The sequence below is a fragment of the Urocampus carinirostris genome, chromosome 15, assembly GCF_059441175.1.
Source record: "Urocampus carinirostris isolate Australia breed hairy pipefish chromosome 15, RoL_Ucar_1.0, whole genome shotgun sequence".
NCBI lineage: Eukaryota > Metazoa > Chordata > Actinopteri > Syngnathiformes > Syngnathidae > Urocampus > Urocampus carinirostris.
This window is the reverse complement of record NC_142363.1, coordinates 37101408-37127659: the sequence shown is the minus strand read 5'-3', so window position 1 is coordinate 37127659 and position 26252 is coordinate 37101408. Positions and strand designations below refer to the sequence as shown.

General features: G+C 45.0%; 1 protein-coding gene across 3 annotated transcripts in view; it reads left to right on the top strand.

Annotated features, from left to right (window-relative positions):
- The window catches only part of slc8a3 (solute carrier family 8 member 3), a 56553-nt gene that overhangs the window by 1220 nt on the left and 29081 nt on the right, over positions 1–26252 (top strand). For all 3 annotated transcript variants that reach the window (XM_088353792.1, XM_088353790.1, XM_088353791.1), the window contains exon 2: positions 1085–2923. In XM_088353792.1, coding sequence (XP_088209918.1) covers positions 1167–2923 — 1757 coding nt within the window. In that variant the 5' untranslated portion in view covers positions 1085–1166. The remainder of the gene's footprint in view (positions 1–1084; positions 2924–26252) is intronic.

Below are 26252 nucleotides of genomic sequence, written 5' to 3'. Positions count from 1 at the left end.
AGTAAGAAAGAGACAGAAAAAAGAAAGGAATAAATAAAGATCAAAAGAATGAGAGGAGAGAAAAAAGTGATCATGAGAAAGAGAGAAAGAAAGTTTAAAAAGAAGGAAAGCGTGAAAGAGAGAAGACCGGAAGAAAAAAGAAGAGAAGAGCATAAAAGAGGGAGAGAGAAATCAAAGGAGTGAGAAAGAGAGAAGGAAAGAGAAAAAAGAGAGAGAAATAGAAAAAAGGTGAGAAAGAGAGAGGGTGAGAAATCAAGAGAGAAAGTCAGAGAAAGAGTAAGAAAGAAAGAGAGTAATAAAGAGCAAGTGAAAGGGAGTGGCAGAAAAAAAAATGAAAAAAAAAGAGAGAGAGAGGGTGAGAGAGAAAGAAATACTACTACAGTTGCTTTGCGAGCGGCGCGTGGCTTGGGTGACATCAAGTGGACATATTTCAAACTGCAGCTCACATTTCGGTGTTGTCTTGCGGGCCGGATAAAACCCTCAGCGGGCCAGATCCAGCCCGCAGGCCGCCTGTTTAAAGTCCGCAGGCAAGCACGATAGACAGGAAGGTGCGAAATCATTCCTGGGGAACATCGGCATACGTGTGAATTTTGACATCAAATAGAAACGGCTCCAAAGAATTTGGCATACTAGTCAAAAATGGACATACGGGAGAAACCGCCCAAGAAAATTTGGCATACACCTAAAAACTCGCAGGAAAAGTAACATACGGAAGAAAAATTCGGCACGCTAGATAAAACCGGCGTCCAAATTTCGCACGCAGGAGAAACCTCGCCGACAGAATTTTGGCATACGGGAGAAAACTCGTGGCAAAGCTGATCATAGAGGATTAACCTTGACAGTGAATTTGGCATCCAGGAGAAAGCTTCAGGTTCCCGAGAACGGGACCAGGAACCAGAGAAAGTATACCGCAGAGTTTGGACTCTAAATCCCTGTGTCCTATTAGGATCGACGATCCTAGACTTTTCTGGACCTAAAACCAGATCTTGTTTTGACAGTAAACACCATTTAGGTCCAGTTTCATAGTGGTTCATTTGAGTCAACGGTGCTTTTCGTTGAAGGTCTCGGTCTGTGTTGTGTTCAGGCGGCCAAAGTGGATCCCCGGTGGCGGATCCCAGTCCCCTGAGGCCCCTCGAGACCACGGAGGGCGCACGGAGGACCTGAACATGGCGAGGTGGTCGGCCGGCCTGCGATCCGGACTCGTCTGGAGTTCCGGACTGACCCTGGGCGCCTTCCTGGGAGCAGAAGCCCGGGTCGCGCCGAGCCCTGCGCCGGATAACGCCACCTGCCCCGGGAACTACAAGTGCAACCCCGGAATCATCCTGCCCATCTGGTACCCCGAAGACCCGTCCCTAGGGGACAAGATCGCTCGGGTCATCGTGTACTTTGTGGCCATGATCTACATGTTCTTGGGCGTGTCCATCATCGCCGACCGCTTCATGTCCGCCATCGAGGTCATCACCTCGCAGGAGAAGCAGGTTCTGGTCCGGCGGCCCAACGGCGAGACCACCACCGCCACCATCCGGGTCTGGAACGAGACCGTCTCCAACCTGACCCTGATGGCGCTGGGTTCCTCGGCCCCTGAGATCCTGCTGTCCGTCATCGAGGTCTGCGGCCACGACTTCAAGGCGGGACAACTCGGACCCTCCACCGTGGTGGGCAGCGCCGCCTTCAACATGTTCGTCATCGTGGGACTTTGCGTCTCTGTCATACCGGAGGGCGAAGTCCGCAAGATCAAGCACCTGAGGGTCTTCTTCATCACCGCCGGCTGGAGCATCTTCGCCTACGTCTGGCTCTACATGATCCTGGCCGTCTTCTCGCCCAACGTGGTGCAGGTGTGGGAGGGGCTCCTCACCTTGGCGTTTTTCCCGGTTTGCGTGCTGCTGGCCTGGGTGGCCGACCGCCGGCTCCTCTTCTACAAGTTCACGCGTCGCAAGTACCTGGTGGACAAGCACCGCGGCGTCCTGGTGGAGAACGAGGCGGCGGAGCGAGCCTCCAAGGGCATGGAGATGGACGGCAAGCCGACCGACTGCCGTTTCGCGGACGGCGCCCTCCGACCCCCGCCGGGGCGGGAGGCCGACGAGTCCCGCCGAGACATGATCCGCATCCTCAAGGACCTGAAGCAGAAGCACCCGGAGAAGGAACTGGACCAGCTGGTGGAGATGGCCAACTACCACGCCTTATCGCACCAGCAGAAGAGCCGGGCCTTCTACCGCATCCAGGCCACCCGCCTGATGACGGGCGCCGGCAACGTCCTGAAGAAACACGTGGCCGAGCAGGCCAAACGGGGCGCCGCCGCGGACCCGGGCGACGTCGAGGAGCCCGAGGAGTTCGTGTCTCGGGTGGCCTTCCGGCCGGCCGCCTACCAGTGCCTGGAGAACTGCGGCGCGGTGGTGCTGACGGTGGTCCGCCTGGGGGGCGACCCGGGACAGACGCTGTGCGTGGACTACAAGACGGAGGACGGCTCGGCCAACGCCGGCGCCGACTACGAGTTCACCGAAGGGACCCTGGTCTTCAAACCCGGCGAGACGGCCAAGGACATCAGCGTGGGCATCATCGACGACGACATCTTCGAGGAGGACGAGCACTTCTTCGTGCGACTGGCCAACCCCCGCCTGCCGGACGGCGGGGACGAGCTCCTCTCGAGCGGCGGGCCGCCCTACGGGGGCGCCGCGCTGGCCTTTCCCGCCGCCGCCACCGTCACCATCCTGGACGACGACCACGCCGGCATCTTCACCTTCCCCGGCGCCGCCGTGCACGTCAGCGAAAGCGTCGGGGTCGTGGAGGTGAAGGTGCTGAGGACGTCCGGCGCCCGCGGCACGGTGGTGGTGCCCTACCGCACCCTGGAGGGGCTCGCCAAGGGGGGCGGCCGAGACTTCGAGGACACCTACGGGGAGCTGGAGTTCGGGAACGACGAGACCTGGTGAGTCCGCTCTTTCTATTTCTCTGGCCGCCTTTTCTTGCTCCGTGACTTTTCCTCTATGCCGAAAGCTTATTCGGCAAAGCTGACCCTCCTTTCAAGATTTGTCCTATATGCCGAATTTTCCCATTCCTTTTCTCTAGTTTATCAAAAATTTCAGCAAAGGTTCTCTAGTATGCTAAACCTTTTCACATTTTATGTCCAATATGCCGAATCTTCCCAGTCATTTTCTCTAGTTTACCAAAAAATTCAGCAAAGGTTCTCTTGTATGCTAAACCTTTTCACAAGTTATGCCCAGTATGCCGAATTTTCCAGTGAGGTTTCTCTTACATGCTGAACTTCCTTGAAGGTTTTTTACTATATGCCGAATTTTCCCACAAGTTTCCTCTCCTTTGTCAATTTTTCCAGTGGGGTTTCACTCATATGCTGACCGCCCTTGCAAGTTTTGTCCAATATGCCAAATTTTCCCATCCGTTTTCTTTAGTTTACCAAAAAAATTCAGCAAAAGTTCTTTAGTGTGCTAAACCTTCTCACAAGTTATGCCCAGTATGCCGAATTTTCCAGTGAGGTTTCTCTTATATGCTGAACTTCCTTGAAAGTTTTTTACAATATGCCAAATTTTCCCACAAGTTTCCTCTCCTTTGTCAATTTTTCCAGTGAGGTTTCACTCATATGCTGACCGCCCTTGCAAGTTTTGTCCAATATGCCAAATTTTCCCATCCGTTTTCTTTAGTTTACCAAAAAAATTCAGCAAAAGTTCTTTAGTGTGCTAAACCTTCTCACAAGTTATGCCCAGTATGCCGAATTTTCCAGTGAGGTTTCTCTTATATGCTGAACTTCCTTGAAAGTTTTTTACAATATGCCAAATTTTCCCACAAGTTTCCTCTCCTTTGTCAATTTTTCCAGTGAGGTTTCACTCATATGCTGACCGCCCTTGCAAGTTTTGTCCAATATGCCAAATTTTCCCATCCGTTTTCTTTAGTTTACCAAAAAAATTCAGCAAAGGTTCTCTTGCATGCTAACCCTTCTCACAAGTTATTTCCAATATGTCAAATTTTCCAGTGAGGTTTGTCTTGAATGCTGAACTTCCTGGAAAGTTTGTTACTGTATGCCGAATTTTCCCACAAGTTTCCTCTCCTTTGTCAATTTTTCCAGTGAGGTTTCACTCATATGCTGACCGCCCTTGCAAGTTTTGTCCTGTGTGCCAAATTTTCCCTTGAGTTTTTCTAGTTTACCAAACTTTCTAGCAAATTTTCTGTCGTAGGCTAAATTTTCTGCAAGCTGTGTCCGATATGCCAAATGTTCCCACGAGTTTTCTCTCATTTGTTTAATTGACCACGAGGTTTCTGCTGCATGCTTAATTTGCTAGGGAGTTTTCCTCGGTGGGCTACATTTTGACATGATTTTGTCCTATATGCTGAAATTTCCCTTAATCGCCAATTTTTCCAGTGGGGTTTCGCTTATATGCTAAACATCCTTGCGAGATTTGTCCTATATACTGAATTTTCCCATGAGTTTTCTCTAGTTTGCCAAATCTTATCATTAGGTTATTCCTACATGCCCAATTTATCAAGACCAGAGAACAGACGTGGTCAAGATCAAAACGGATCGTAGCGGGAGACTAACAGGAGCATAAAACAGGACAGGCAAAAAGGGCTCGCCGTGTCAAAACAGATTTGCAGACGGACCGACAAAAAGGGGACTGACAGGACCGGGTTTAAATACTGACAGGGAGCCAATCTGTCAACAAGCTGCAGCTGGCGCCACACGGGCGGGGCCAATTGGGCGCCATGGCAACCGTGACACAATTTAATAGTGAGGTTTCTCCAGTAGGCTACATTTTGACGGGATTTTGTCCTATATGCTAAAATTTCCCTCAAGCTTTCTCTCAATCGCCAATTTTTCCAGTGAGGTTTCTGTCAGGACCGGAACGGAAACAGCACCCTATTGCGTTAGCTTTCTTACAAGTTTTATCGGAGGAAAGAGAAAGGGCTGCGCCCACGATCCGGTGTTGGCTGGAGGCAGGAAGCAAGTCGCTCTCGTACTCTGATTGTGATCCGAACACGAAAGTAGAGCGATGGCGCTGTCGGGGTTGGAAAAACGGGCCAGTAGCCGGGACTGGGACAGGAAGGCGTGGTCGGGGTCGGAAACGAGTCGTAACACAAAATGGGAGAGTAGACGTAGTCGGGGACAAAAAGAGGTTTACAAGCCGGGACAAGAGAGCAGACGTGGTCCGGATCAAAACGGGTCGTTGCCAGAGACAGACGGTAGCAAAAACGGGACAGGTGGGAGTCGGGGTCGAAAAAGGCTTGCCTAGAGAAGACTGAGGTTTGCAGACGGACTGACAACAGGCGACAGGGACTGGGTTGAAATACTGACAGGGAGCCAATCAGAACCCACGGCGAGTAATCATGACAGTTTCGCTCATATGCCGAACGTCTTTGTGAGTTTTGTCCTATATACCAAGTTTTCATGCTAAATTTCTCACATATGTTGAATTTTTTTGGCAGTGTTTCTCCCGTATACCGATTTTTCTGAGTTTCCTCATGTAGAGAACGCCATATTTGCCTTTTTTTTTGGAGCTTTGCGTTTGATCCCGACGTGTTCGGCACGCCAGGATTTGCCGCCCTTACCTGCCCTCTCTAATCTCCAGGGATTTTATTTCTCTCTTTCTGTCGGACTTGAGATTGTTGCCGCGTTTCCCGGCTTAGGGCAATCCTGCAAAGTGTGGATGGCGTGTCGTTTTTTGCACGCTAGCAAATCACTTTAGTGTATTTCCTAGGATTGAGGACGTCCCCGTTGACCCTTAGAATACGAGCACAATCATAAATAAGGGAACCGATCGAATAATTATGACAGAAAAATGACAACCGTGTGAGAAAGTTCCCAAAAAAACCTTTAAAATAAATGGAAATGTTCCAGGATATGATATGAATCCATTCTGACGTAGGGAAATTGTTCTATAGTGGGGGCTACATACTTATGCTAACGTGCTACCCTTTACCCCAGATAAAAACATGAATCGGACAATATCTAGAAAGTACTACTCCCGTGTAATAAACGTATAAGGAATTAAACAACATCATAAATAAATATACATAGAAAGGAAAAATGGAGTTAGCTTTGGTGTGACGTAGCTTGAGCTGGTCCAACAGAGTAGCAGGTGGATGCACACTTTGAGGATTTTTTTTTCTCAGTTTCCCAACTGACTTCAGGTGTTTAGGTTGTAGTATTGGGTACGGCTTGATTTTCAGAGATCTTTGGTTTTTGTAGCTTATTTGGGAGTGTTTGTTTTTGTAGCATCTCAAGATTAAACGGTTCTCAGGGGTAAATGAATCCACGAGTGTCTCAGGGAACCTGATCTTTTTGGGACTTTGATATTCAACAGTGAGCCAGCCAAGGTTTCTGTTGGTTTTCATAGCATCTGTAGATGGTATCACCCTGGTTTAATCGGTCCTCAGGGATCTCGGGGGTAGATGAGTCCAGAGGTTTGTCAGGGACGCTCGGTTTTCATGATTTCAGTTTCCCTAGCTCGTTTGGGGACTGATGAACCCCTAAGTTTTCTTAATAGCTCTAGATTAGACCTGGATTTTGTAAATCCTCAGGTTTCTCAGGGGAATGGAGCCAGCCAGGTTCCTGGAGAACTCTTGTGTTTACTTATCTGGTATTGCTTGATTTTCAGGGGTGGTCTTTGGTTTCTGTAACACTGTTGGTCTTTGTGGTATCACCTGGAGTTTGTAGGTCCTCAAGGTTAAATGAGTCCGTCTGGTGTTGCTTGATTTTGAGGATGGTCCTGGGATTCTGAAGCTCATTTCACTCAGTTTCCTTAGCACCTAGATGAGTCCTGGATGTTGTAGTTCCTCAGAGTTCTCAGAGGTAGATGAGTTTTTCAAGAAGAACACTCGTCTTTTACTATTTGGTATTGCTTCATTTTCAGAGGTGATCTTCGGTTTCTGTAGGTCACTAGAGGACCGTTGAACTTATAGTTTTCTTAGCATCCCTACATTAGACCTGGATTTTGGAGGTTCTTGGGGGTAGATGAGTCCACAGGGATGCTCCTCCTTTCCGATTTTGGTGTCGTTTGATTTTCAAGGGTAATCTTCAGTTCCTATAGAGAACGGCTGAACTCTTAGTTTTCGTGGCATCTCTAGATCAGACCTGGATTTTGAAGGTACTCACGAGTAGATGAGTCCACAGGTTCCCTGGGGACACTTGCCTTCCCCTACTTTGATGGTCTGGGTGGATCTTCAAGGGTTTCTGGAGCTCATTTGGGTACTGTTGCACTCTTGTCACCTGGATCGTGTCTTTTGAGGGATTTTGGTTCTCTAAGACGTTGATTATCCGTCCAGTTTGTTTTTGCGCTGGTCGAATCAGGTTTGGAGACCCGGGTCCGGGTAAAAACCGCATCCTGATTTTGTGCGAGTCCGGCAAAGGCCGGGTCACATAGATGGACGTTGACCGTGTCGGGAGGGGGCTCGGCAAACAAACCGTTCCGGCCGGAACCCCTCAGGGTCCGGATCCCGTCACGACTCGGTCCCTGGCCAAAGATGAAGAGGGTCTGTTGCAGTATGGCAGCTCGTCCTGGGCCCCCAGGGGCCACAACTTCCTCTCAGTGGCTCCTATCTTTTGACGTAACGCCGTCACGGAGAAAACGCTCTCGGTCATTTTTTTCTCTCGTTTTCCAGCGAACGAATATTTTCCACCCGTGTGTCCTTTCCCGTCGATTCGACTCATCGTGCTAGCGCTCGAAGATACTCGGCATTACAAAATCCGGACTCAAAGGACCCCCCGGTATCCTGGTGATCAGGAGCATTAAAAACCGAGACAGACTATTGAGAAGCAAATACGATGTCCCTGAAACGGGTCGAGACACATTTAAATTCAAGATTTGATTTCAAAAGGTACCCATCACGGGAATCCAAAACGATAATGCAGACAAATCAAAAAAGTACGCCTAAAAGCATTTCTGCATCATTTCACGAACCATCGTTTTCACCCGATATTTCCCTTTTAAAATGGTTATATAGCGCTTAGCAAGAGCTCCCAAAGTGCTTTTCAGTGTGCTTTACACTTTAGCCTTTCACACACACACACACACACACACAGATAGAAGAGTCAACCATGCGAGGTGACAACCTGTATATTGGAGGCATTAGGGGTTCAGTGTCTTACCCAAGCACACTTTGACATTTAAATCAAAGAAGCCTCTAAGTCCCAAGATGAGCGCTCTACCTCCTGAGTAAAAAAACCCAACACACATGACTTTGGCTCTCATGATTATCAACTAGTAGTGACGAATTCTAATGATAATTGACATATTGGTTAGCCAATGAAATTCATAGCTTCATTTTATGCAATTTTACAGGTGTTTTCAAATCAGAACCAAAATTAGCATGCATAAATGCAACCCGGGATCCATTTTTATGCTTATCACGGCTTGACTTCCAGAAAGAAAAGTCAAACATCCACAACTCTTACACAATGTCTATAGAAATTGGCCAAAGTCAAACACACAGTTGCAAAGGTTTTAGTGATGTCAAGCGAATGGCCACTTTGGAAACACCTAGACATACCACTAGAAAATGATGTCAAATTCACCTCAGCCTTCAAAAACAACATTGACTTTAAATTTGGTGTGACTTGAGCTGGTACAGCGGTATAGCAGGTGGATGCAGAAGAGGGGCCAAGATGTGGAGGAATAAATCTGCAATTGATTTCAAATTTTCCACCTAAACGGAAGAGTTTCTTGCTTTAATCGCCTCTTTATTATAATATTATCACGATCGTGCCTGGATTCTGACCCTGCAACTTAGCGAGGGTATTCTTCGTATTTCTTGACAATTGCAAGCTTTAGTTCTATGGTTATCCTGTTTTTGCCTCTCCCTTTAGCATCACTGCAAGCCTCTGGACCAGACCTGGGCACTCCGGTCCCGGAGGGCCGTATGTTCTGCATGATTTTTGAGGTTTCTCTGATCCAATACAGGCGATTCCAATCACCAGTATCGTTAACGAGCACTTGCTAGCTTGCTAACGAGGTTAGAATTTGTATCACCTGAGTTCAAGAAGAGCAAACTTCAAAATCTGGCAGGACGTGCCCAGGTCTGCTCTGGACCATATTGTATATTTAACTGGCAAAGTCTTTACAAAGCACATCAGATTTAGAACTTCATGAAGAAAAGGGCATAGTGGGAGGTAGTTCAGCCAATTGGCATTTTTATGCTGTGGTGACGCAAACCAATAGCGAGCCAGCATTTGATATACATTGACGAATAGCAGAGCGGTATTTCAGAGCCAGAACTCATTGCAGAGTCGATAGAATTCTATAGCATGTTGTCGCTGTCGTATAGAGGGGGAAATGCCATAAGGAAGGAGGGGCCAGAAAACAAAACGCTGTAACGCCAAGCTGCTGTATCCCGGGGGCCGACTTTGTTTCGGGGGTTCGGCAAAATCGCTCCGACTGCTCCGCCAAATCAATCGTTTTTATCTCACAAAATCAAGTTTGCGATGACCATCGAGTTTGGCGTATCCAAGACACGCCTCCAAGAGAGCTTGAATGTCATCTACTCGTAGATGGACTCCACCTTTGGTCATGAGAAATTTTGGGACCCCCGTGAAACCCAATCACCTGCTGAGTGCGCGCTAAGCTAGCTCAGCTGGCCAGGCGGCAACATTTTGACACTTGTTGAACCGAGGGGCTCTTTCAGATATCAAAGACACGCCGCCGGGGGGAAAAAAATCCATGCGCAAAGAAATCTAGCGCCCTTTATCAAGCCTTGATTTGGTTTAGCTAGGCAGCTAGCAGACGTACAAGTTGACTTGGCCCACGGGTGCCAAACAGGCGGCCCGCGGGCCAGACCAGGCCCGCAAGACGACACTCAGAGAAGCTCGAGAGAAAAACAAGCTGCAGGTTGAAACATGTCAACTTGAGGTTGCCAAAGCCAGGTGCCTCTCACAAAGACACTGTACTTTTTTTTTCTTTCTTTCTTTCTCTCTCTCCCTCTTTTCCACCCCCTTTCTCCCACTCTCTGTCTCTGTCTCTTTCACTCTCTGTGTCTCTCTTTTTCTCTTCCTTCCTTTTTTTCCTTTTCTCTCTTCATACCCTTTACGCTTTCTTTTCTCTCCTGTCTTTCTATTTCTCTTTGGATTTCTTTCTTTCTTTCTTTCTTTCTTTTTCCCCTCCTGCACGACTTTTTCTCTTTTGTTTCTCACGCTCTCTTCCTCTCTCTCTTTTTCTTTCTTTGTCCCTCCCTCTCTCCTTTTCCCTCCCTCTTTCTCTTTTTTCTTTCTCTCTCTCTTTCTTTCTCTTGAATCTACTCGTCCGGCCCCCGACAGAATGTTTGTTCTATGGTGTGGCCCCCGGCTTAAAACGAGTTTGACACCCCTGCCTATTTAGCATTCTGAGGACGACTCAGTTTTCAAGGAAACCGACGAGCCTATTTTTACCCATAGATTTATGCGTGTATCAAAGACACGTGTAGCACTGTGAAGTCCAAAGTTAAAAAAAGAGATTTGTCTTGCGATGCACATCAAAGACACATAAACCCCTGTCTCTTTTCACATGCACAACGTTCAATGCCAAAGAGCTACTTCGCCGCTTTCGCGATCGATAAACGCTTTCAAAGGATAAAATAAATATTGTCAAACGATCAAAGACACAAGCCACCTTTTACACTCTGTCGTGAGGGGGCGATGTCCTCTGTAAAGACGGAACCGAGCCAGCGAGCCGTACATTGTGGGGCTGTGGATCAAAGACCCGCGTCTCGTTTGTCAATCGGAGCCGCAATGTTTAGGATCAAAGAGCCACATTCGCACCTAACATTTGCACAATCAAATGCAACGTTTTGTCAAAATAATCAAAGACACAACTCACCCTAACATTTTCACAATTGAACTGGAATGCAACGTTTTGTGAAAATAATCAAAGACACAACTCACCCTAACATTTTCACAATTGAACTGGAATGCAACGTTTTGTGAAAATAATCAAAGACACAACTCACCCTAACATTTTCACCATTGAGGTGGAATGCAACGTTTTGTCAAAATAATCAAAGACACAACTCACCCTAACATTTTCACCATTGAGGTGGAATGCAACGTTTTGTCAAAATAATCAAAGACACAACTCACCCTAACATTTTCACAATTGAAGTAGAATGCAACGTTTTGTCAAAATAATCAAAGACACAACTCACCTTGTGCACTTTATTATGAGGGACTGATGTCTTCTGTAAATTTCTAAGACAGTGAGCTGTACATCAAAGACCTCAATGTTTAAAATCAAAGAGCCACATGTAATACTAATATTTTCACATTTGAAGTAAAATACAAAATATTGTCAAAAAAACAAAACAAAGACACAAGTATCCTTGTGGATTTGCTCGTGAGGGAATTATGTTTACTCAAATTCCATAAGAAAATGCGTGGTATTGTGGTGCCGTGCATCAAAGGCGTTTTTTGTCAAGCTGATCTGCAATGTTTAAGGCCAAAACTCAATCGAAATATAATACAAATTCCTGTCGAATTATCAAAGACACGGGTCGCCTTTTAAATCTGCTTCTGAGGGAAACATGTCTTCTTCAATTTTATAGGAAAATAAGTTATATTGTGGGACTGCACATCAAAGACCCACGCTGGATGTCAGTTCTGTCAATCTGCAATGTTCAAGATCAAAGAGCCACATCTATTCCTGTCATTGTCACTAGATGATCAAAGACACAAGTCACCTTGTAGAATTGTTTGCGGGACAGTGATGTTACAGTGAGCCGTACTGTGAGGCTATATCAAAGACCCGAATGACTGCGACGACGGCACGTAAAGGAAAACGTTGCCGTCAAAGTGCATCAAGGGCGCTGGAGGCGAGTGCCGCGTCTCCCTGTCTTTGCTGCACTCATCCGTCACCCCTGGACTTGGCCTTCGTCTCCCTCCTCCTCTTCCTTCTCTTTTATTGACGTTGTGATGAAGTGTCGGGGCCAAGGAGTTCCATTAAAAGGCGCGCGAGCGCCATTGATGGCGTGCGACGGCGCTCCGAGACGTGCCCGAGCAGGCCTCGCTTAAAAGGAGGCAGATTGAAACGATGCCCCGTCCGAACCGTACACTCCGTTTCGCAAAAGTCGCCAGGAGCCATGCATCAAAGACACACTTCTGTTTTGAGTGGCGGGCCTCAGGCAATCGTTACTCACCCTTTTAGCCATTGTGACTCCGTTTCACATAAGTATTTGGAGCGATGCATCAAAGATACACATCCGTTTTGAGAGGTGAGCTTCAGGGAATCATTCCATGCCCTCTTAGTTTCTTGAGCTGGACCTCTTCTGCAGTTTTTCCTGGTACCAGTAGTTTTGTAGAGTGATGCATCAAAGACACACATCTGTTTTGAATGGAATTGTTCCTCACGCTCATAGCTTTTTGAGCTGGACATTTTCGGCAGTTTTTAGCGGTCCTATTGTCAAGGACTGGAGCACAACTATTACACTGTGCACCAGTTTTGTGGAGAAGCATCAAAGACACATATTCGGTTTTGAGTGGCGTGCCTCAGGGAATAGTTCTTCGACCTCTTAGTTCCTTGTGTCGGGCATTTTTGTTTTTTTCAGTTTTACTGTTCCTAATTATTATAAAAGACTGGAGGACAGAAAAAAGTCAATTTTGCAAAAGTCTTGTGGAGCGAAGCATCAAAGACATCCGTTCTAAGTGGCGTTCCTCTGGGAGTCGTTAATCACTCTTTTAGCTTTTTGCGTTGCACGTTTTTTTCCGTAGTTTTATTGGTGCTAGTAATTGTAAAAGAGTGAAGGACAGAAAAAAGTCACTTTTGCAAAAGTCTCGTGGAGCGAAGCATCAAAGACACATATTCGGTTTTGAGTAGCGTGCCTCAGGGAATAGTTCTTTGACCTCTTAGTTCCTTGTGTCGGGCGTTTTTGTTTTTTTCAGTTTTACTGGTCCTAATAATTATAAAAGACTGGAGGACAGAAAAAAGTCAATTTTGCAAAAGTCTTGTGGAGCGAAGCATCAAAGACATCCGTTCTAAGTGGCGTTCCTCTGGGAGTCGTTAATCACCCTCTTAGCTTTTTGCGTTGCGCGTTTTTTTCCGCAGTTTTATTGGTCCTAATAATTGTAAAAGAGTGGAGAACAGAAAAAAGTCACTTTTGCAAAAGTCTCGTGGAGCGAAGCATCAAAGACACATATTCGGTTTTGAGTAGCGTGCCTCAGGGAATAGTTCTTTGACCTCTTAGTTCCTTGTGTCGAGCGTTTTTTTTTTCAGTTTTACCGGCCCTAATAATTATAAAAGACTGAGGACAGAAAAAAGTCAATTTTGCAAAAGTCTCGTGGAGCGAAGCATCAAAGACGTCTGTTCTGAGTGGCGTTCCTCTAGAAGTCGTTCATCACCCTCTTAGCTTCTTGCGTCAAGCGTTTTTTTTCTCAGTTTTACTGTTCCTTATAATTGTAAAAGAGTGGAGGACAGAAAAAAGTCACTTTTGCAAAAGTCTCGTGGAGCGAAGCATCAAAGACACACACAGCGATCCTTTATTTTTCACGGTTGTTTACTTGTGCACGAAAGCTCTGAAGTAAAAATTCCCTTATCTTGTCTCTGATCTATATTTTCTGTAAAAAAAAAAAAGGGTCAGGTCAACGCCAACCAAAGTCCAGAAAAACATTTGTCTCTTTGACTTTTTTTACACACTTGTCCGTCTTGTCGTTTTTATCAAATTGCCCCGGTCTCAAAGAACGTGGTCTCATAGAAGATACCTCGAAAGAAAAATTGTGCGCTAACGACACGGCCGCTCACGAAGGAGCGCTAACGAGGGCGTCTCGCGGAGGCATCAAAGACGCGGCACGCGTAGCCGCCGAATTTCCGAGGATCGCTAACGAGGAAAAGGAGACGAGCGCTTTCGTTAGCGTCTCGTTAGCTCCGTCTTGGTTTTCCTTCCATCCTTTTGTTGATTATTTGAGGATTCACCATTCGGGCAATTCATTTTAAAAAAGGAGGAGCAGAGATGCTAAAGGGAAAAGCAAAGGGATAATAACCATGGAAACGAAGCTTGCGATGATCAAGAGATACGAAAAAGACCGGACCAGTTTTTTCCAATAATGTGATGCAGTTTTCCTGGATTTTAGCGAAGAAATTTCATGAACTTTACGCGTCTTTAGAAAAATTTGTCCTTTGACGGCTTGCTCTCAAAGACCTACTTTTTCGAGAACACCATGTCTTGTTTGCACACCAGACTGCATGGTATCAAAGACCTCCATTTTATGGTTGCACACATCTTGGGTGAACGTAGAATTCTGTCAACATCCCAGGCTGTTGAGGGCTAAGATCTAAGATCCTTGTTTTTAAGACCAAAATGTCTTGTTTGGTCTCATTTTTTATGCTCATCTCAAAGACCTGCATTTTTGGGACCACAAAGTCTTATTTGCCAAAACATGGTCTTGTTTCCACAAGAGACTTTGTGCTTTCGAAGACCTACATTTTTGACACCATACGGTTTTGTTTGCACACGAGGCCATTTGAGATCTAAGACCTATGTTTTTAAGACCACAATGTCTTGTTTGGTCTCATTTTTTAACGCTCATCTCAAAGACCTGCATTTTTGGGACCACAAATTCTTGTTTGCCAAAACGTGGTCTTGTTTCCACGATACACCTTGTGCTTTCAAAGACCTACATTTTTGACACCATACGGTCTTGTTTGCACACGAGACCATTTAAGATCAAAGACCTACGTTTATGAGACCACAAAGTCTTGTTAGCACACGAGACCATTTGATATCTAAGACCCTTGTTTTTAAGACCACAATGTCTTGTTTGGTGTCATTTTTCAACGCTCATCTCAAAGACCTGCTTTTTTGGGACCACACAGTCTTGTTTGCCAAAACATGGTCTTGTTTCCACAAGAGACTTTGTGCTTTCAAAGACCTACATTTTTGACACCATACGGTCTTGTTTGCACACGAGACCATTTGAGATCAAAGACCAATGTTTAGGTCGAAGGTAGATTTTTGTCAACGTCCAAGGCGGTTGAAGGTTGAGGTGGAGGTCTCTGAAACCACGCAATCTCGTTTGCGTAAGCGTGGTCTTGTTTCTACTCAAGACCTCGTGGTCTCTAAGACACACATTTTTAAAACCACGCAGTCTCGTCCGCACATGCGTGGTCTCCTTTGCACAAGACATTGTTTTTGAAACCAACAGTCGAGACCACCTGATCTTGTAAGTGTAGGTGTTTGTCAACATCTAAGGCGGTTGAAGGCAGCTGCGTATGTCTTTGAGACCGCACTGTCTTGTTTGGACCTGTGCAATCTCCTTTCATACAAGACCATGTGGTCCCGAAGACCTCCAGTTTCAAGAATATAGTGTCTAATTGACACACGAGAACACATGGTCTCATAAATGTTGTTTTTTTTTCATTAGCATCAAAGACCATCGAATTCCAAGGCCTTCGCATCGATTCCAATTTTTGAGCGTTGTTTAATCTTCGAGACGGTTCTCGTCTCCTTTTCCCACTATCGTTGCCAAGTGGGAAAATGAGATGAGAGTGTTTCGGAAAGTATATGATGCTCATGAATTGGGATGGAGGTGGAGGACTTCTAGTGTCTTTGATGTTAACAAAAACGTTTTTGTTAGAACACACGGTCTTGTTTGTAGACTTCATGTGTGCGAACGAGACCCAGCGATTTGGTAACTGTTATTTTTTTGTAAACATCTAAGGCGGTTGAAGGCCGAGGCGAAGGTGTCGGAGACCACTTCTTATGTTTGCCCATGGACGGTGTCCTTTTCCCACAAGACCATGCGGTCTCAAAGACCTACAAATGAAAGAATGAACGGACTCATTCACACACAGGACCACGTGGTCTCATAGACGTTGCGTTTTGTCAACATCAAAGACGTTCTAAAGTCTTCACCTCCGCCTCGATCCCAAATTTCGATCCTCTTCTCGCTACGGTCGGGGGTCTCGCCGTTCCCGACGAGACGCAGGGAAGAAGAAAAGCCAAAAAGAGAGGACGGTTTCCCTCCGGGGTGTCGCCCGTGCGCCTTACGTAACGTCCACGTGCTAAAAATAAAAGAGGAGGCGGAACGGCTCGCTCGTGGCCGTTGCCGTGGCAACGCAGCCTCTATCAGACAGGGACGAGGAGGGAGCGCCCTCACTTCCTGGAGGGAATCTCGAGCACGCTTCGCTTCCTGCGTCTTCATTTATTTATTCCTCCGCGGCCGAACTTGGCGGCCGTCTTGTTTTGTGTCTTTGATGAACACAACCGAAAACGGCCGCTCGGTTGGGGAATGACGAGGAGTTTGATGTAAATCCGTGAAAAAGCAAAAATGTCAGGCTTCACGAAATGTGCTTGGTATCTTTGTGGGTGTCTTTGATGCTTTCGGCAGGATGTCCATTAAGAAAGACAAAAATTGGTCAGCAGCAGGAAAAACAATGACAAGTTGGTGGATTTTGGTCAGAATTGCTGATATTCCACATGGAGTAAAGTCGGACGAGGTGGGTTGGGCATCAAAGAGGTGGTCCAGGCCCTAAAAAAATATGCCCCCAGACGGCTGCATGGTTGGTGAATTACAAGCAGTTTGATGTTTATTCATGAAAAAGCAAAAACGTGTCAGGTTTCAGAAAATGTGCTTGGTATCTTTGTGGGTGTCTTTGATGCCTTCGGCAGGATGTCCATTAGGGTCGACGTAAAAAAAAGGAAAAAACGTCAAATGTGCATGGTGTCCTTGTTAAGTGTCTTTGACACTCAGGGCATTATTTCAATGAATGAATTTTTTGATATTGCATAATTGACTCTGGTCAATTTCAGATAGAGGTGCTGATCCTCGTCATTGGCTTTAGCCAGGTGTAGTGGCTCGGGCATCAAAGAGGTGGTCCAGGCAAAACAATGATACAGTATACAAACAAAATGGCGGCTGAGTTGGCGAATAACAATTGGGTTTGTCTGTTTGTGAAAATTCAAAAAAAAATTCGTGTTTGATGAAATGTGCTCGGTGTCTTTGTGGGTGTTTTTGATTTCAAGAAATGACATTGGTAATTTGGCAGTCACCAGAGGTCGGTTCATTTTGGTCATAATTGATGATCTTCCCCATTGGGGTAAGTCAGATGAGATTGCTTTTGCATCAAAGAGGTGCTCCAGGAAAAAAACGACTGTTTGTTTACTGAATTACAAGTAGGAATGATGTTTATTCACGAAAAAGCAAAAACGTCTTCAGTGTTCAAAAAGTGTGCTTGGTATCTTTGTGGGTGTCTTTGATGCTCTCGATTTGAATTCAGTAAGACCATTTGGCAGCTGCTGGAAAAACTTTATTTATGAGGTGGCATACTTGAGTTTGGTTGGTTTGCTGGTCGAGTCAAGCCAGATGAAGTGGCTCCAGCATCAAAGAGAGGGTCCGGGTGTGACCTTTGGGAATGCTCTCTGGCTCTCCGGGAAAGGTTTGTTTCTGAGATAGATGCCGTCTTGTTTCTTCTCTTTGCTCGGTTGATGAATTGCAGCGATTGCTCAAAATTCCCCGTTGCGTTAATTCGATTCATCGGCACGCGTCTCTTTGATTTGTCTTCAAGTATTAGCTTTTGTCCCCTGACGCCAGCGCTCTTTAGCTGTCGTCCAAGACGTTTAATGGCGCTGCTCTGCTAACGCTCATGCTAATGAGCCATTGCGTAAGAGGAGCTAATGAGCCAGCGGCTATAAATAGGCCAGACCGCGGCGGTAGCGGGGGCGCTCGCTAGAGCCCGCTACCCCAAAAAACGCTAACGCTATCGTTGAACCTGGACTCTGAGTGCTAGCTTAGCAAGTTAGCCTCGTTCGACTCTATTTCTTACAAGTAAACAAATATAACAGCAATTATTTTCCTGGCTAATTTTAGATTTGTTACATGACACGTTGACGCTATGCTAATGGTGCTAGCTTAGCAAGTTAGCCTCGTTCGACTCTATTTCGTACAAGTAAACAAATATCACAGCAATTATTTTCCTCGCTAATTTTGGATTTGTTACATAACACGTTGATGCTACGCTAATGGTGTTAGCTTAGCAAGTTAGCCTCGTTTTACTCCATTTAATACAAGTAAACAAATATCACAGCAATTATTTTCCTGGCTAATTTTGGATTTGTTACATGACACGTTGATGCTACGCTAATGGTGCTAGCTTAACAAGTTAGCCTCGTTCGACTCTATTTCTAACAAGTAAACAAATATCACAGCAATTATTTTCCTCGCTAATTTTGGATTTGTTACATGAGCCGTTGATGCTACGCTAATGGTGCTAGCTTAGCAAGTTAGCCTCGTTCGACTCTATTTCGTACAAGTAAACAAATATAACAGCAATTATTTTCCTGGCTAATTTTGGATTCGTTACATGACACGTTGATGCTACGCTAATGGTGTTAGCTTAGCAAGTTAGCCTCGTTCAACTCTATTTCGTACAAGTAAACAAATATAACAGTAATTATTTTCCTGGCTAATTTTGGATTCGTTACATGACACGTTGATGCTACGCTAATGGTGCTAGCTTAGCAAGTTAGCCTGTATCCATTACATTTTGTGATCTATATCACAGCAACCTTTTCCTTTCCTTACAATTGTTTTTTTTTAGCTCAAAGGCATACGTGTGTGCCCTGTGCTGTTGGTGCTAGCTTACCTGACTTAAGTTAACTTTAGCGTAGCTATCCATGTTTTGCTAACGTCTTCAACTTCTGGAATTTTGAAAGAGTAGTTGGACGAAGAAAATAAATGAGTTTGGTTTATCACTTTTATGACAAAGTTACAAAATAAAACAGAGTATTCTCCGGGACGACTAGGAGAGAAAAGGCGTCGAAAATGACTCTCCCCCTGTCTTATAGGAAAGGGGCGCTCATTTTCCCCAAAATGAAACTTAACTATATTGGGATTTTCCATACCATGTTAAGAAGTCCATTTTAACAAACGGACCATTGTTAAGACCATATAAGGTAAAGGCTGACCCATTGAAAGATCGTTCCTAGGAAAGTACTGATATGAAAGGATGCACTCATTCATTTAGAACAACTAATAATGTTATGATTAAATAAGAAAACTAGCATAGCTGGAAAACCCAAGCGATAGTGACCACACACTCAGTGACACAATTGAATCATCTAACATTAGCCAATACTTTTCTAGCTCATTTTTGTTAGCGCTTGCTACCAAGAATACGTGACCCGTTAGTGCTAGGCTAGCAAATTAACCTGTGTCAACAACAATCCCAGAAATATAACATCAATGCTAGCTCATTTTCGTGAGCTCCGCTGCCTAAGAGCTTGTGCCGACAGCGCTAGCTTAGCGAGTTAGCTTGTTTCTATCAAAATGTGTGAAAATGAACCAATAATGTATCAGGGATTTTTTTGGTAGATCTACCATTTCACCTGGTGTTTCTAGCTTAACTAATTAGCCTGTCTGCTACCACTTGAGAAAAAGACACGATTTTAGCTAACATTGCGGTGAAAATGACAGGCCGGGAGATGCTCGTGCACCCTTTAAAACTGCGCTGACGCTGCTGGCTTAAAAAGTCAGCCTGTCTACACTACAATCGCTTTTCTTGCTCATTTTGGTTTTGTCTGCTAGTCGATAAAGCTGTGGACATTCAAATCTGCAGCCATCTTGTTTTGCTAGCTAAACGGGCTACGTGCTCAAGTTCCCTTCCGTCTGAATTGACAGGTGACAAGTCTCACCTTCGTTGCTTAAAGGGACTCTGTGTGATATGTAGCGCCACCTAGTGCCTACAAAGAAACGTTAAATCCGTGAAAAAACTAGGCAAAAATACATAAACTATTGTTCAGGAAATTGCTTTAATTTCTAATTTACCGTATTTTCCGCACTATAAGGCGCACCGGGTTATAGGGCGCACCCCGAAAAAAATAGTTTTTGGTCCTATTTTTGACATACATAAGGCGCACCGGATTATAAGGCGCTACAATGGGAACGTGGACAAAACAGTCAGATAGTTCAGTCCAACTTATAACATTCCCAAAGCTTGCAAAGACGTGTCGAGAACACGTGCGGATGCGGTGTCCATACGATGTCACTCCAATGCATCGTTCCATCATTCGGAAGGTTCAAGTCTTGGGATTCAAGAAATGCCAACCATTCCTTAGTATCTATTTTCTTTTTCGCTCGCAAGTTTACTGCTTGTATGACAAAAAACACTTGGAATTGAGTTGAATTTCAAAATAGACACTCCATTCCATCCATTATCTGCACCGCTTATCCCAGAAACATCGCGTTCAGTCTGAAACAAGATACAGGGATAATATATAGCCAGAGTAGCTCACCAAAGTCGTTGTGTTCAATAATAATGTGCAGCCGTGGTCCTCTTATATCCGTGAGTGCAGTAAATCCAGGAGAATAAAATACAAATACAGAATAGTAAAAAATTCTTTCTGTATGCTGTCAACCACGTGCTATACGCATTCATCTTTTTCGGCCAATTGCAGGCTTTGTTTTGCCGCTTCAGCCTATGCCAGCCTGTAAATGATAAAAAGGATCCGCCCCCCTGACCTCCGAATAACTTTAGCCAATAGTGATGGATTCAACTGATGATTGACACATTGGTTAGCCAATGAAACGCCGGTAAATAAATCCCAGCATACACCGCGTACTACTTGGCGTTCGGGGGAAAATCGAGTCGGCGGCTGCAAGTTAGTTGGAAAACTTTGCAATTTTAAAATTGATCCATAAATAAGGCGCACTGTATTATAAGGCGCATGGTCAGCTTTTGAAAAAAATAAAGGCTTTTAGCTGCGCCTTATAGTGCGGAAAATACGGTATTTCGTTTAGAATCGAGCGTGACGGTTACCATATCAACCAGCAGGTGGTGCTGGAGGTCTACCACCAGAATACGTTTGGAATTGTCTCATTTATTTCTAAATCATCAACACATTATTTGTTATTCGACTTCTATTTTGAAGCGATCCATTTCGGTCATTCATTTTATGGATCTGATCTGCAGCTGATTTTTCTCTTGTACTTCTCCGGGTAGTGTCACACGGGCCGAATTGAAACCTCGGCGGGTCTGATCCTGCCCGCCGGCTGCATGTTTAACAACAACTATTCCACACAGTGGCTTTGAGCCTTCAATTCTGAGCCTCTTTGATATCTGGCGGCCATTTTTCCGCTTGGCTAGCTAGCTCCCCGAAGCAGCTTTCGCCTTTGAGCTGCCCGTTGGTCGCCTCCGTCTCAAAGAGGCCATGCATAAAAGAAAAAAATATGCATAAAAGATGAAGCCGGAGCCGGGGCGGACATTTTCTTCCGCCATTTCCAGCTCATGTCACCTACGGTGAAGCAGCATGGGGTGCCATGGGCGTAACCAGCCCGTTTTGGGGTGGTGGGGAAGCACCCCCAAATTGAACCCAAGCGTCCCCAAAAATGAGAGCATTTTTAAAAGCTTAAATAGGATGAGAAATGTTTTTTTTTTAAAAGGTAAAAAATAGGAACAACGCATACTACCTTGAAATGGTTCAGTCCATTTGAATCCCGGAACCCCTTACGATGTTTAGTTTTTGTCATGAAGCAGAACAGGATCAGGACCCAAACGCGTGACGTTACTCGCACGCCTTTGATTTTACGGGAAATGGGGAGTCATGCGTGTTAGGCAGCAGTCTGGCGTGGAATGATAGGAAGCCAGAGGCCGACGAGATCGATACCGATTGCCCGAGTTGATATCGGACAGATGGGGTCGATACCGGACAGGACGGGACAGACAGGATTGATATCAAAACAGGATAACAAAATTAAACAGGACAAACTAGAAGGGAACGAAAACTGGAAACCGAAATTAAACAGGACAAAATAAACGGGAACAATACCGGACTGGAAATACCAACAGGAAACAGAACCGAGTCAAAACAAAACAAGGCAGAGGTTCGTTGACAGACTGACAAAGGCAAAATGAGAGCACTGAGCTTAAATAGACGGAAAGCCAATCTATTAATGAGCCGCAGCTGGTGCCTCAAGGGCGGGATCGATTGGGCGCCATGGCAACCGTGACAGTTTTGTGGTATTACGTTAGTTTTATTTTTTTGTGTGTTTTTGCAGTATTTCTACAATTGTATTTTCGTACAATTTCCATGGTAGAATCGTTTTTTTTTTTTTTCGTATTTCTATCGTAATATTGATGTGGCGGTATTTTTGAATCATAGTATTACTGTAGTGTTTTTTTGGAGCATTTTGGAGTATTTCCGTGTAGAATTTTTGGAGTATTTGAAACATTACTGTAGTAGTACTATTTCTGTGGCAGTCTGTTTGTATCATCGAAGCATTTCGGAGTATTTCTATACTCCAATCTTTGTAGTATTTTTTTTTTTGTTTTCGAGGATTTTCCTTTGGCGGATGCCGAAAACTATTCAAAGTAGATCGTATGTCAGAACCAGAACGGAGACAGGACCCACTTGCGTTGCGTTTCCCACAAGTTCTATTGGATAAAAGAGAGAGGGTTGCACCCATCATCCGGTGATTGCCGGACACGGGAAGCCGGTCGCTCTGAACGCGAAAGTGAGCGATGGCGGTGTCGGGAACGGGAAAACGGGTCGGCAGCCGAGACAGGAGAGCAAAAACGTAGTCGGGTCAGAAGCGAGTCGTAAGCCAGGAAAGGAGAGTAGACGCGGTCGGGGACAAATAGAGGTCGAAAGCCGGGACGGGAGAGCAGAAGTGGTCGGCATCAAAACGGATCGTCGCCGGAGACAGGCGGGAGCAAAAACGGGACAGGCGGGAGTCAGGGTCAAAAAAGGCTTGCCTTGTAAAAACAGAGGCTCGCAGACGGACTGACAACTGGGGATTAACAGGACTGAGTTCAAATAGTGACAGGGAGCCAATCAGAACCCGCGGCAGGTGGCGCCAAAGGAGCGGGGACAGCTGAGTCACATCAGTAACCATGACAGATTGTCCTCGCTATGATTGCTTTCTTACTTTTAGCCCTGATTGTCAATCGGTTACATCCGTGCAACTGATCCGTCTCCTCCCTCTCCTGCATCCACCCGCTACTCCGTTTGACCAGCTCAAGTGACGTCAACCCAAATATAAATAAAATATCCTATTTCATATGTACATTAATTTATAATGCACTTTACTCCCATACGGGTATATTACATATAAGTAGTACTTTCTAGATCACAGGTGTCAAACAGGCGGCCCGCGAGACAACACTCAGAGAAGCGCAAGAGAAAAACAAGCTGCAGGTCAACTTGATGTTGCCAAAGCCAGGTGCCTCGAACAAAGACACCGTACTTGTATTTTTTTTCTCTCTCTCTCTCTCTCTTACTTTCTCCCTCCCTCTCTTTTCCTTCTCTTTCTCTCACTCTTTATCTCTTTAACTCTCTCTCTCTATCTCTCTCTCTTACTTTCTACCTCTCTCTATCTCTTTAACACTCTCTCTCTCCTACTTTCTCTCTTACTTTCACCCTCTCTCTCTTTCTCTTTTCCTCCCTTTTCTCTCTCTCTCTCTCTCTTCCACCCCTTTTCTCCCTCTCTGTCTGTCTCTTTCATTCTCTGTGTCTCTCTTTTTCTCTTCCTTTGTTGCTCTTTGTTTCTTTCTCTCTCAGTGTCTTTTAACCTCTTTTGCTCTAACTTCCTTTTTTCCTTTTCTCTTTCTCTCTTCCTACCCTTCGCGCTTTCTTTTCTCTTTTCACTCCTTCTGTCTTTCTATTTCTCTTTGGATTTCTTTCTTCCGCTCCCTTTCTTTCCCCCTCTCTCACGACTTCTCTTTTTATCTCTTTTGTTTCTCACGCTCTCTCCCCCTCTCTCTTTCTGTCTTTGTCCCTTCCTCTCTCCTTTTCCCTCCCTCTTTCTCTCATTTCTTTCTCTCTCTTTTACTTTCTCTTTAATCTACTAGTCCGGCCCCCGACAGAATGTTTGTTCTATGGTGTGGCCCCCGAGTTCAAATGAGTTTGACCCCCCTGTTCTAGATACTATTTTGTACTCAACCCCTGTCTCTTCCCCATCCATCTGCTACTCCACTTGACCAGCAAAGACACGTCACCCCAAATGTAAATGAAATATCATTTTTCCTTCAAATGTATGTTTAGAATGTTATTTAATCCTAGACTGTTATATTCCACGTACGTACTACTTACTATGTTGTTATGACAATGTCTTTATCTGGGAGTTTTTAACAGCAAACCCCAATTTATTGTCTTCTCTCAGGAGTCTACCGTATTCTGTGATATTACGGATTCACGGTAAAACTTGATTGAAAAAAACTACAAATTGTAACCGATTTTAAAACTTACCCTCGCTATGATTGTTTTCTTACTTTTAATAATAGCCCTAAATGACAATCGGTTACATCTGTGCCACAGATCAAGGGTAGCCATCTTGCACCTGTCTCCTCCATCTCCTGCATCCACCCGCTACTCCACTTGACCAGCTCAAGTTATGACACCCCAAAATAGAAATAAAATGTATATAAAATCATATATTCTTCATATGTATATCAATTTATAATGCACTTTACTCCTTTTACTATATACTATGTTGTTATGATAATGTCTTTATCTTCGAGTTTGGAGCTCATTAACAACTATTATTGTACTATTATTGTCTTCTCTCGGGGTCTACTATGTTTGTGATATTTTGGATCGGTTGCAATATTGCAGCTTTTCGAATCGAAAAAAAAAGCGCAGCACGATGTGTGCGTGCCTCACCTGAGGGTTTGAAAAGAGATGGGGGATTTTTTTTTCCTTTTTTTTTCTTGTTGTCGGATATGACATGCAAGAATGAGCCCGAAGAGAAACGCCGCTTTCTATTTTTATCTTCCTCCTTTTGTCAAAGCGTCACGGCCGACCACCCCGATACCCCAACGAGAAAAGCCTTTTCCGCCCGGGCACGTTTCCGTTTTTGCACACGTCTGCGCCGCGGGGAATGAATACACGGGCAAAAGATGGGATACTGCCGCGCGTTCGGATTGGCTCCCTGTCACTATTTGAACCCAGTCCTGTCAGTCCCCTGATGTCAGTCCGTCTGCAAACCTCTGTTTATACAAGGCAAGCCTTTTTTGACCCTGACTCCCGCCTGGCCCAATTTTGCTCCCGTTTGTCTCCAGCTACGATGTGTTTTGATCCCGACCACGTCAGCTCTCCCGTCGCAACTTACGACCCGTTTCTGACCCCGACCACGTTTTTTTGCTCTCCTGTAGACCAGTTTTTCCGTCCCCGACGCCGCCATCGCCCGCGACGGAAGATCCACTTCCGTATTCAGACCACAATCCGATTTCAAAAGCGACTTGCTTCCCGCGTCCAATGAGGATGGGATCACGGGGGCTGTGCTACCTCTTTCTTTCAATAAAATTGTGAGAAAACGTTACGCGATTGGGTCCACCCTGTGTGCCGGTCGTGACAATTTTTGTTGTATCGCTGTAGTAGTATTTTTGTAAAATGTATTTAGTTTTTCCTGTAAAATTATTTTTGTGTGATTTCTGTAGTATTTTGATAGTATTTAGGCCTTCGTATTTCTGTATTATACTATTGCTGTAGAAGTATTTCTGTGGTAGTGTATATATGTATTATACTATTGCTGTAGTATTTATTTTGACTTTAGTAGTATGTTTAGAGCAGTATTTTTGTAGTGGTACTTTTGTCGTATTTATGTTGTAGTATACCTTTTATTGTGTTTTTTGTAGTATTTTTGAATAAGTATTTTGTGTCATTTTTTGTTTTCGTTTTTCTGTACTCTACCGCCCCTATAGTCGCGTTTGTCATATTTCCCTAGTATTTTTGCAGTATTTTTACTGTTACTGTATTAGGATTTTTGTTATGTTGTTTTTATTCTATTTGGGTTGAATTTTTGACGGTCACTGTAGAAGTTTTTGTAGTATTGTTGTAGTGCTATTTCTGTTGTCGTCACGGTTGCCATGGCGCCCAATTGGCCCCGCCCGTGTGGCGCCAGCTGCAGATTGTTGGCAGATTGGCTCCTTGTCAGTTTTTAAACTCTGTCCTGTCAGTCCCCTTTTGTCGGTCTGTCTGCGAATCTCTGTTTTTACACGGCAAGCAAGCCCTTATTCCATTTGTCCCGTTTTTTGCTCCTGTTTGTCTCCCGCTACGATCTGTTTTGATCTCGACCACGTCTGCTCTCCCGTCCCAAATCATGGTCCATTTTTTATCTCGACCACGTCTACTCTCCTCTCCTGGCTTGTTTCCGTTCCCGATCACGTTTTTGCTATTCTATCCTGGCTACTGACCCGTTTTTTTCCGTTCCCGACACCGCCATCTGCTCCCCGTGACCAGCGATCACTGGATCAGGTGTGCAATTCTTTCCCCTTCTTCCAGATAAAACTGTGAGAAACGTTACGCGAGTGGGTTCTGTTTCCGTTCTGGTCCTGACAGTTGTATTTTGGAGGTATTTTCTA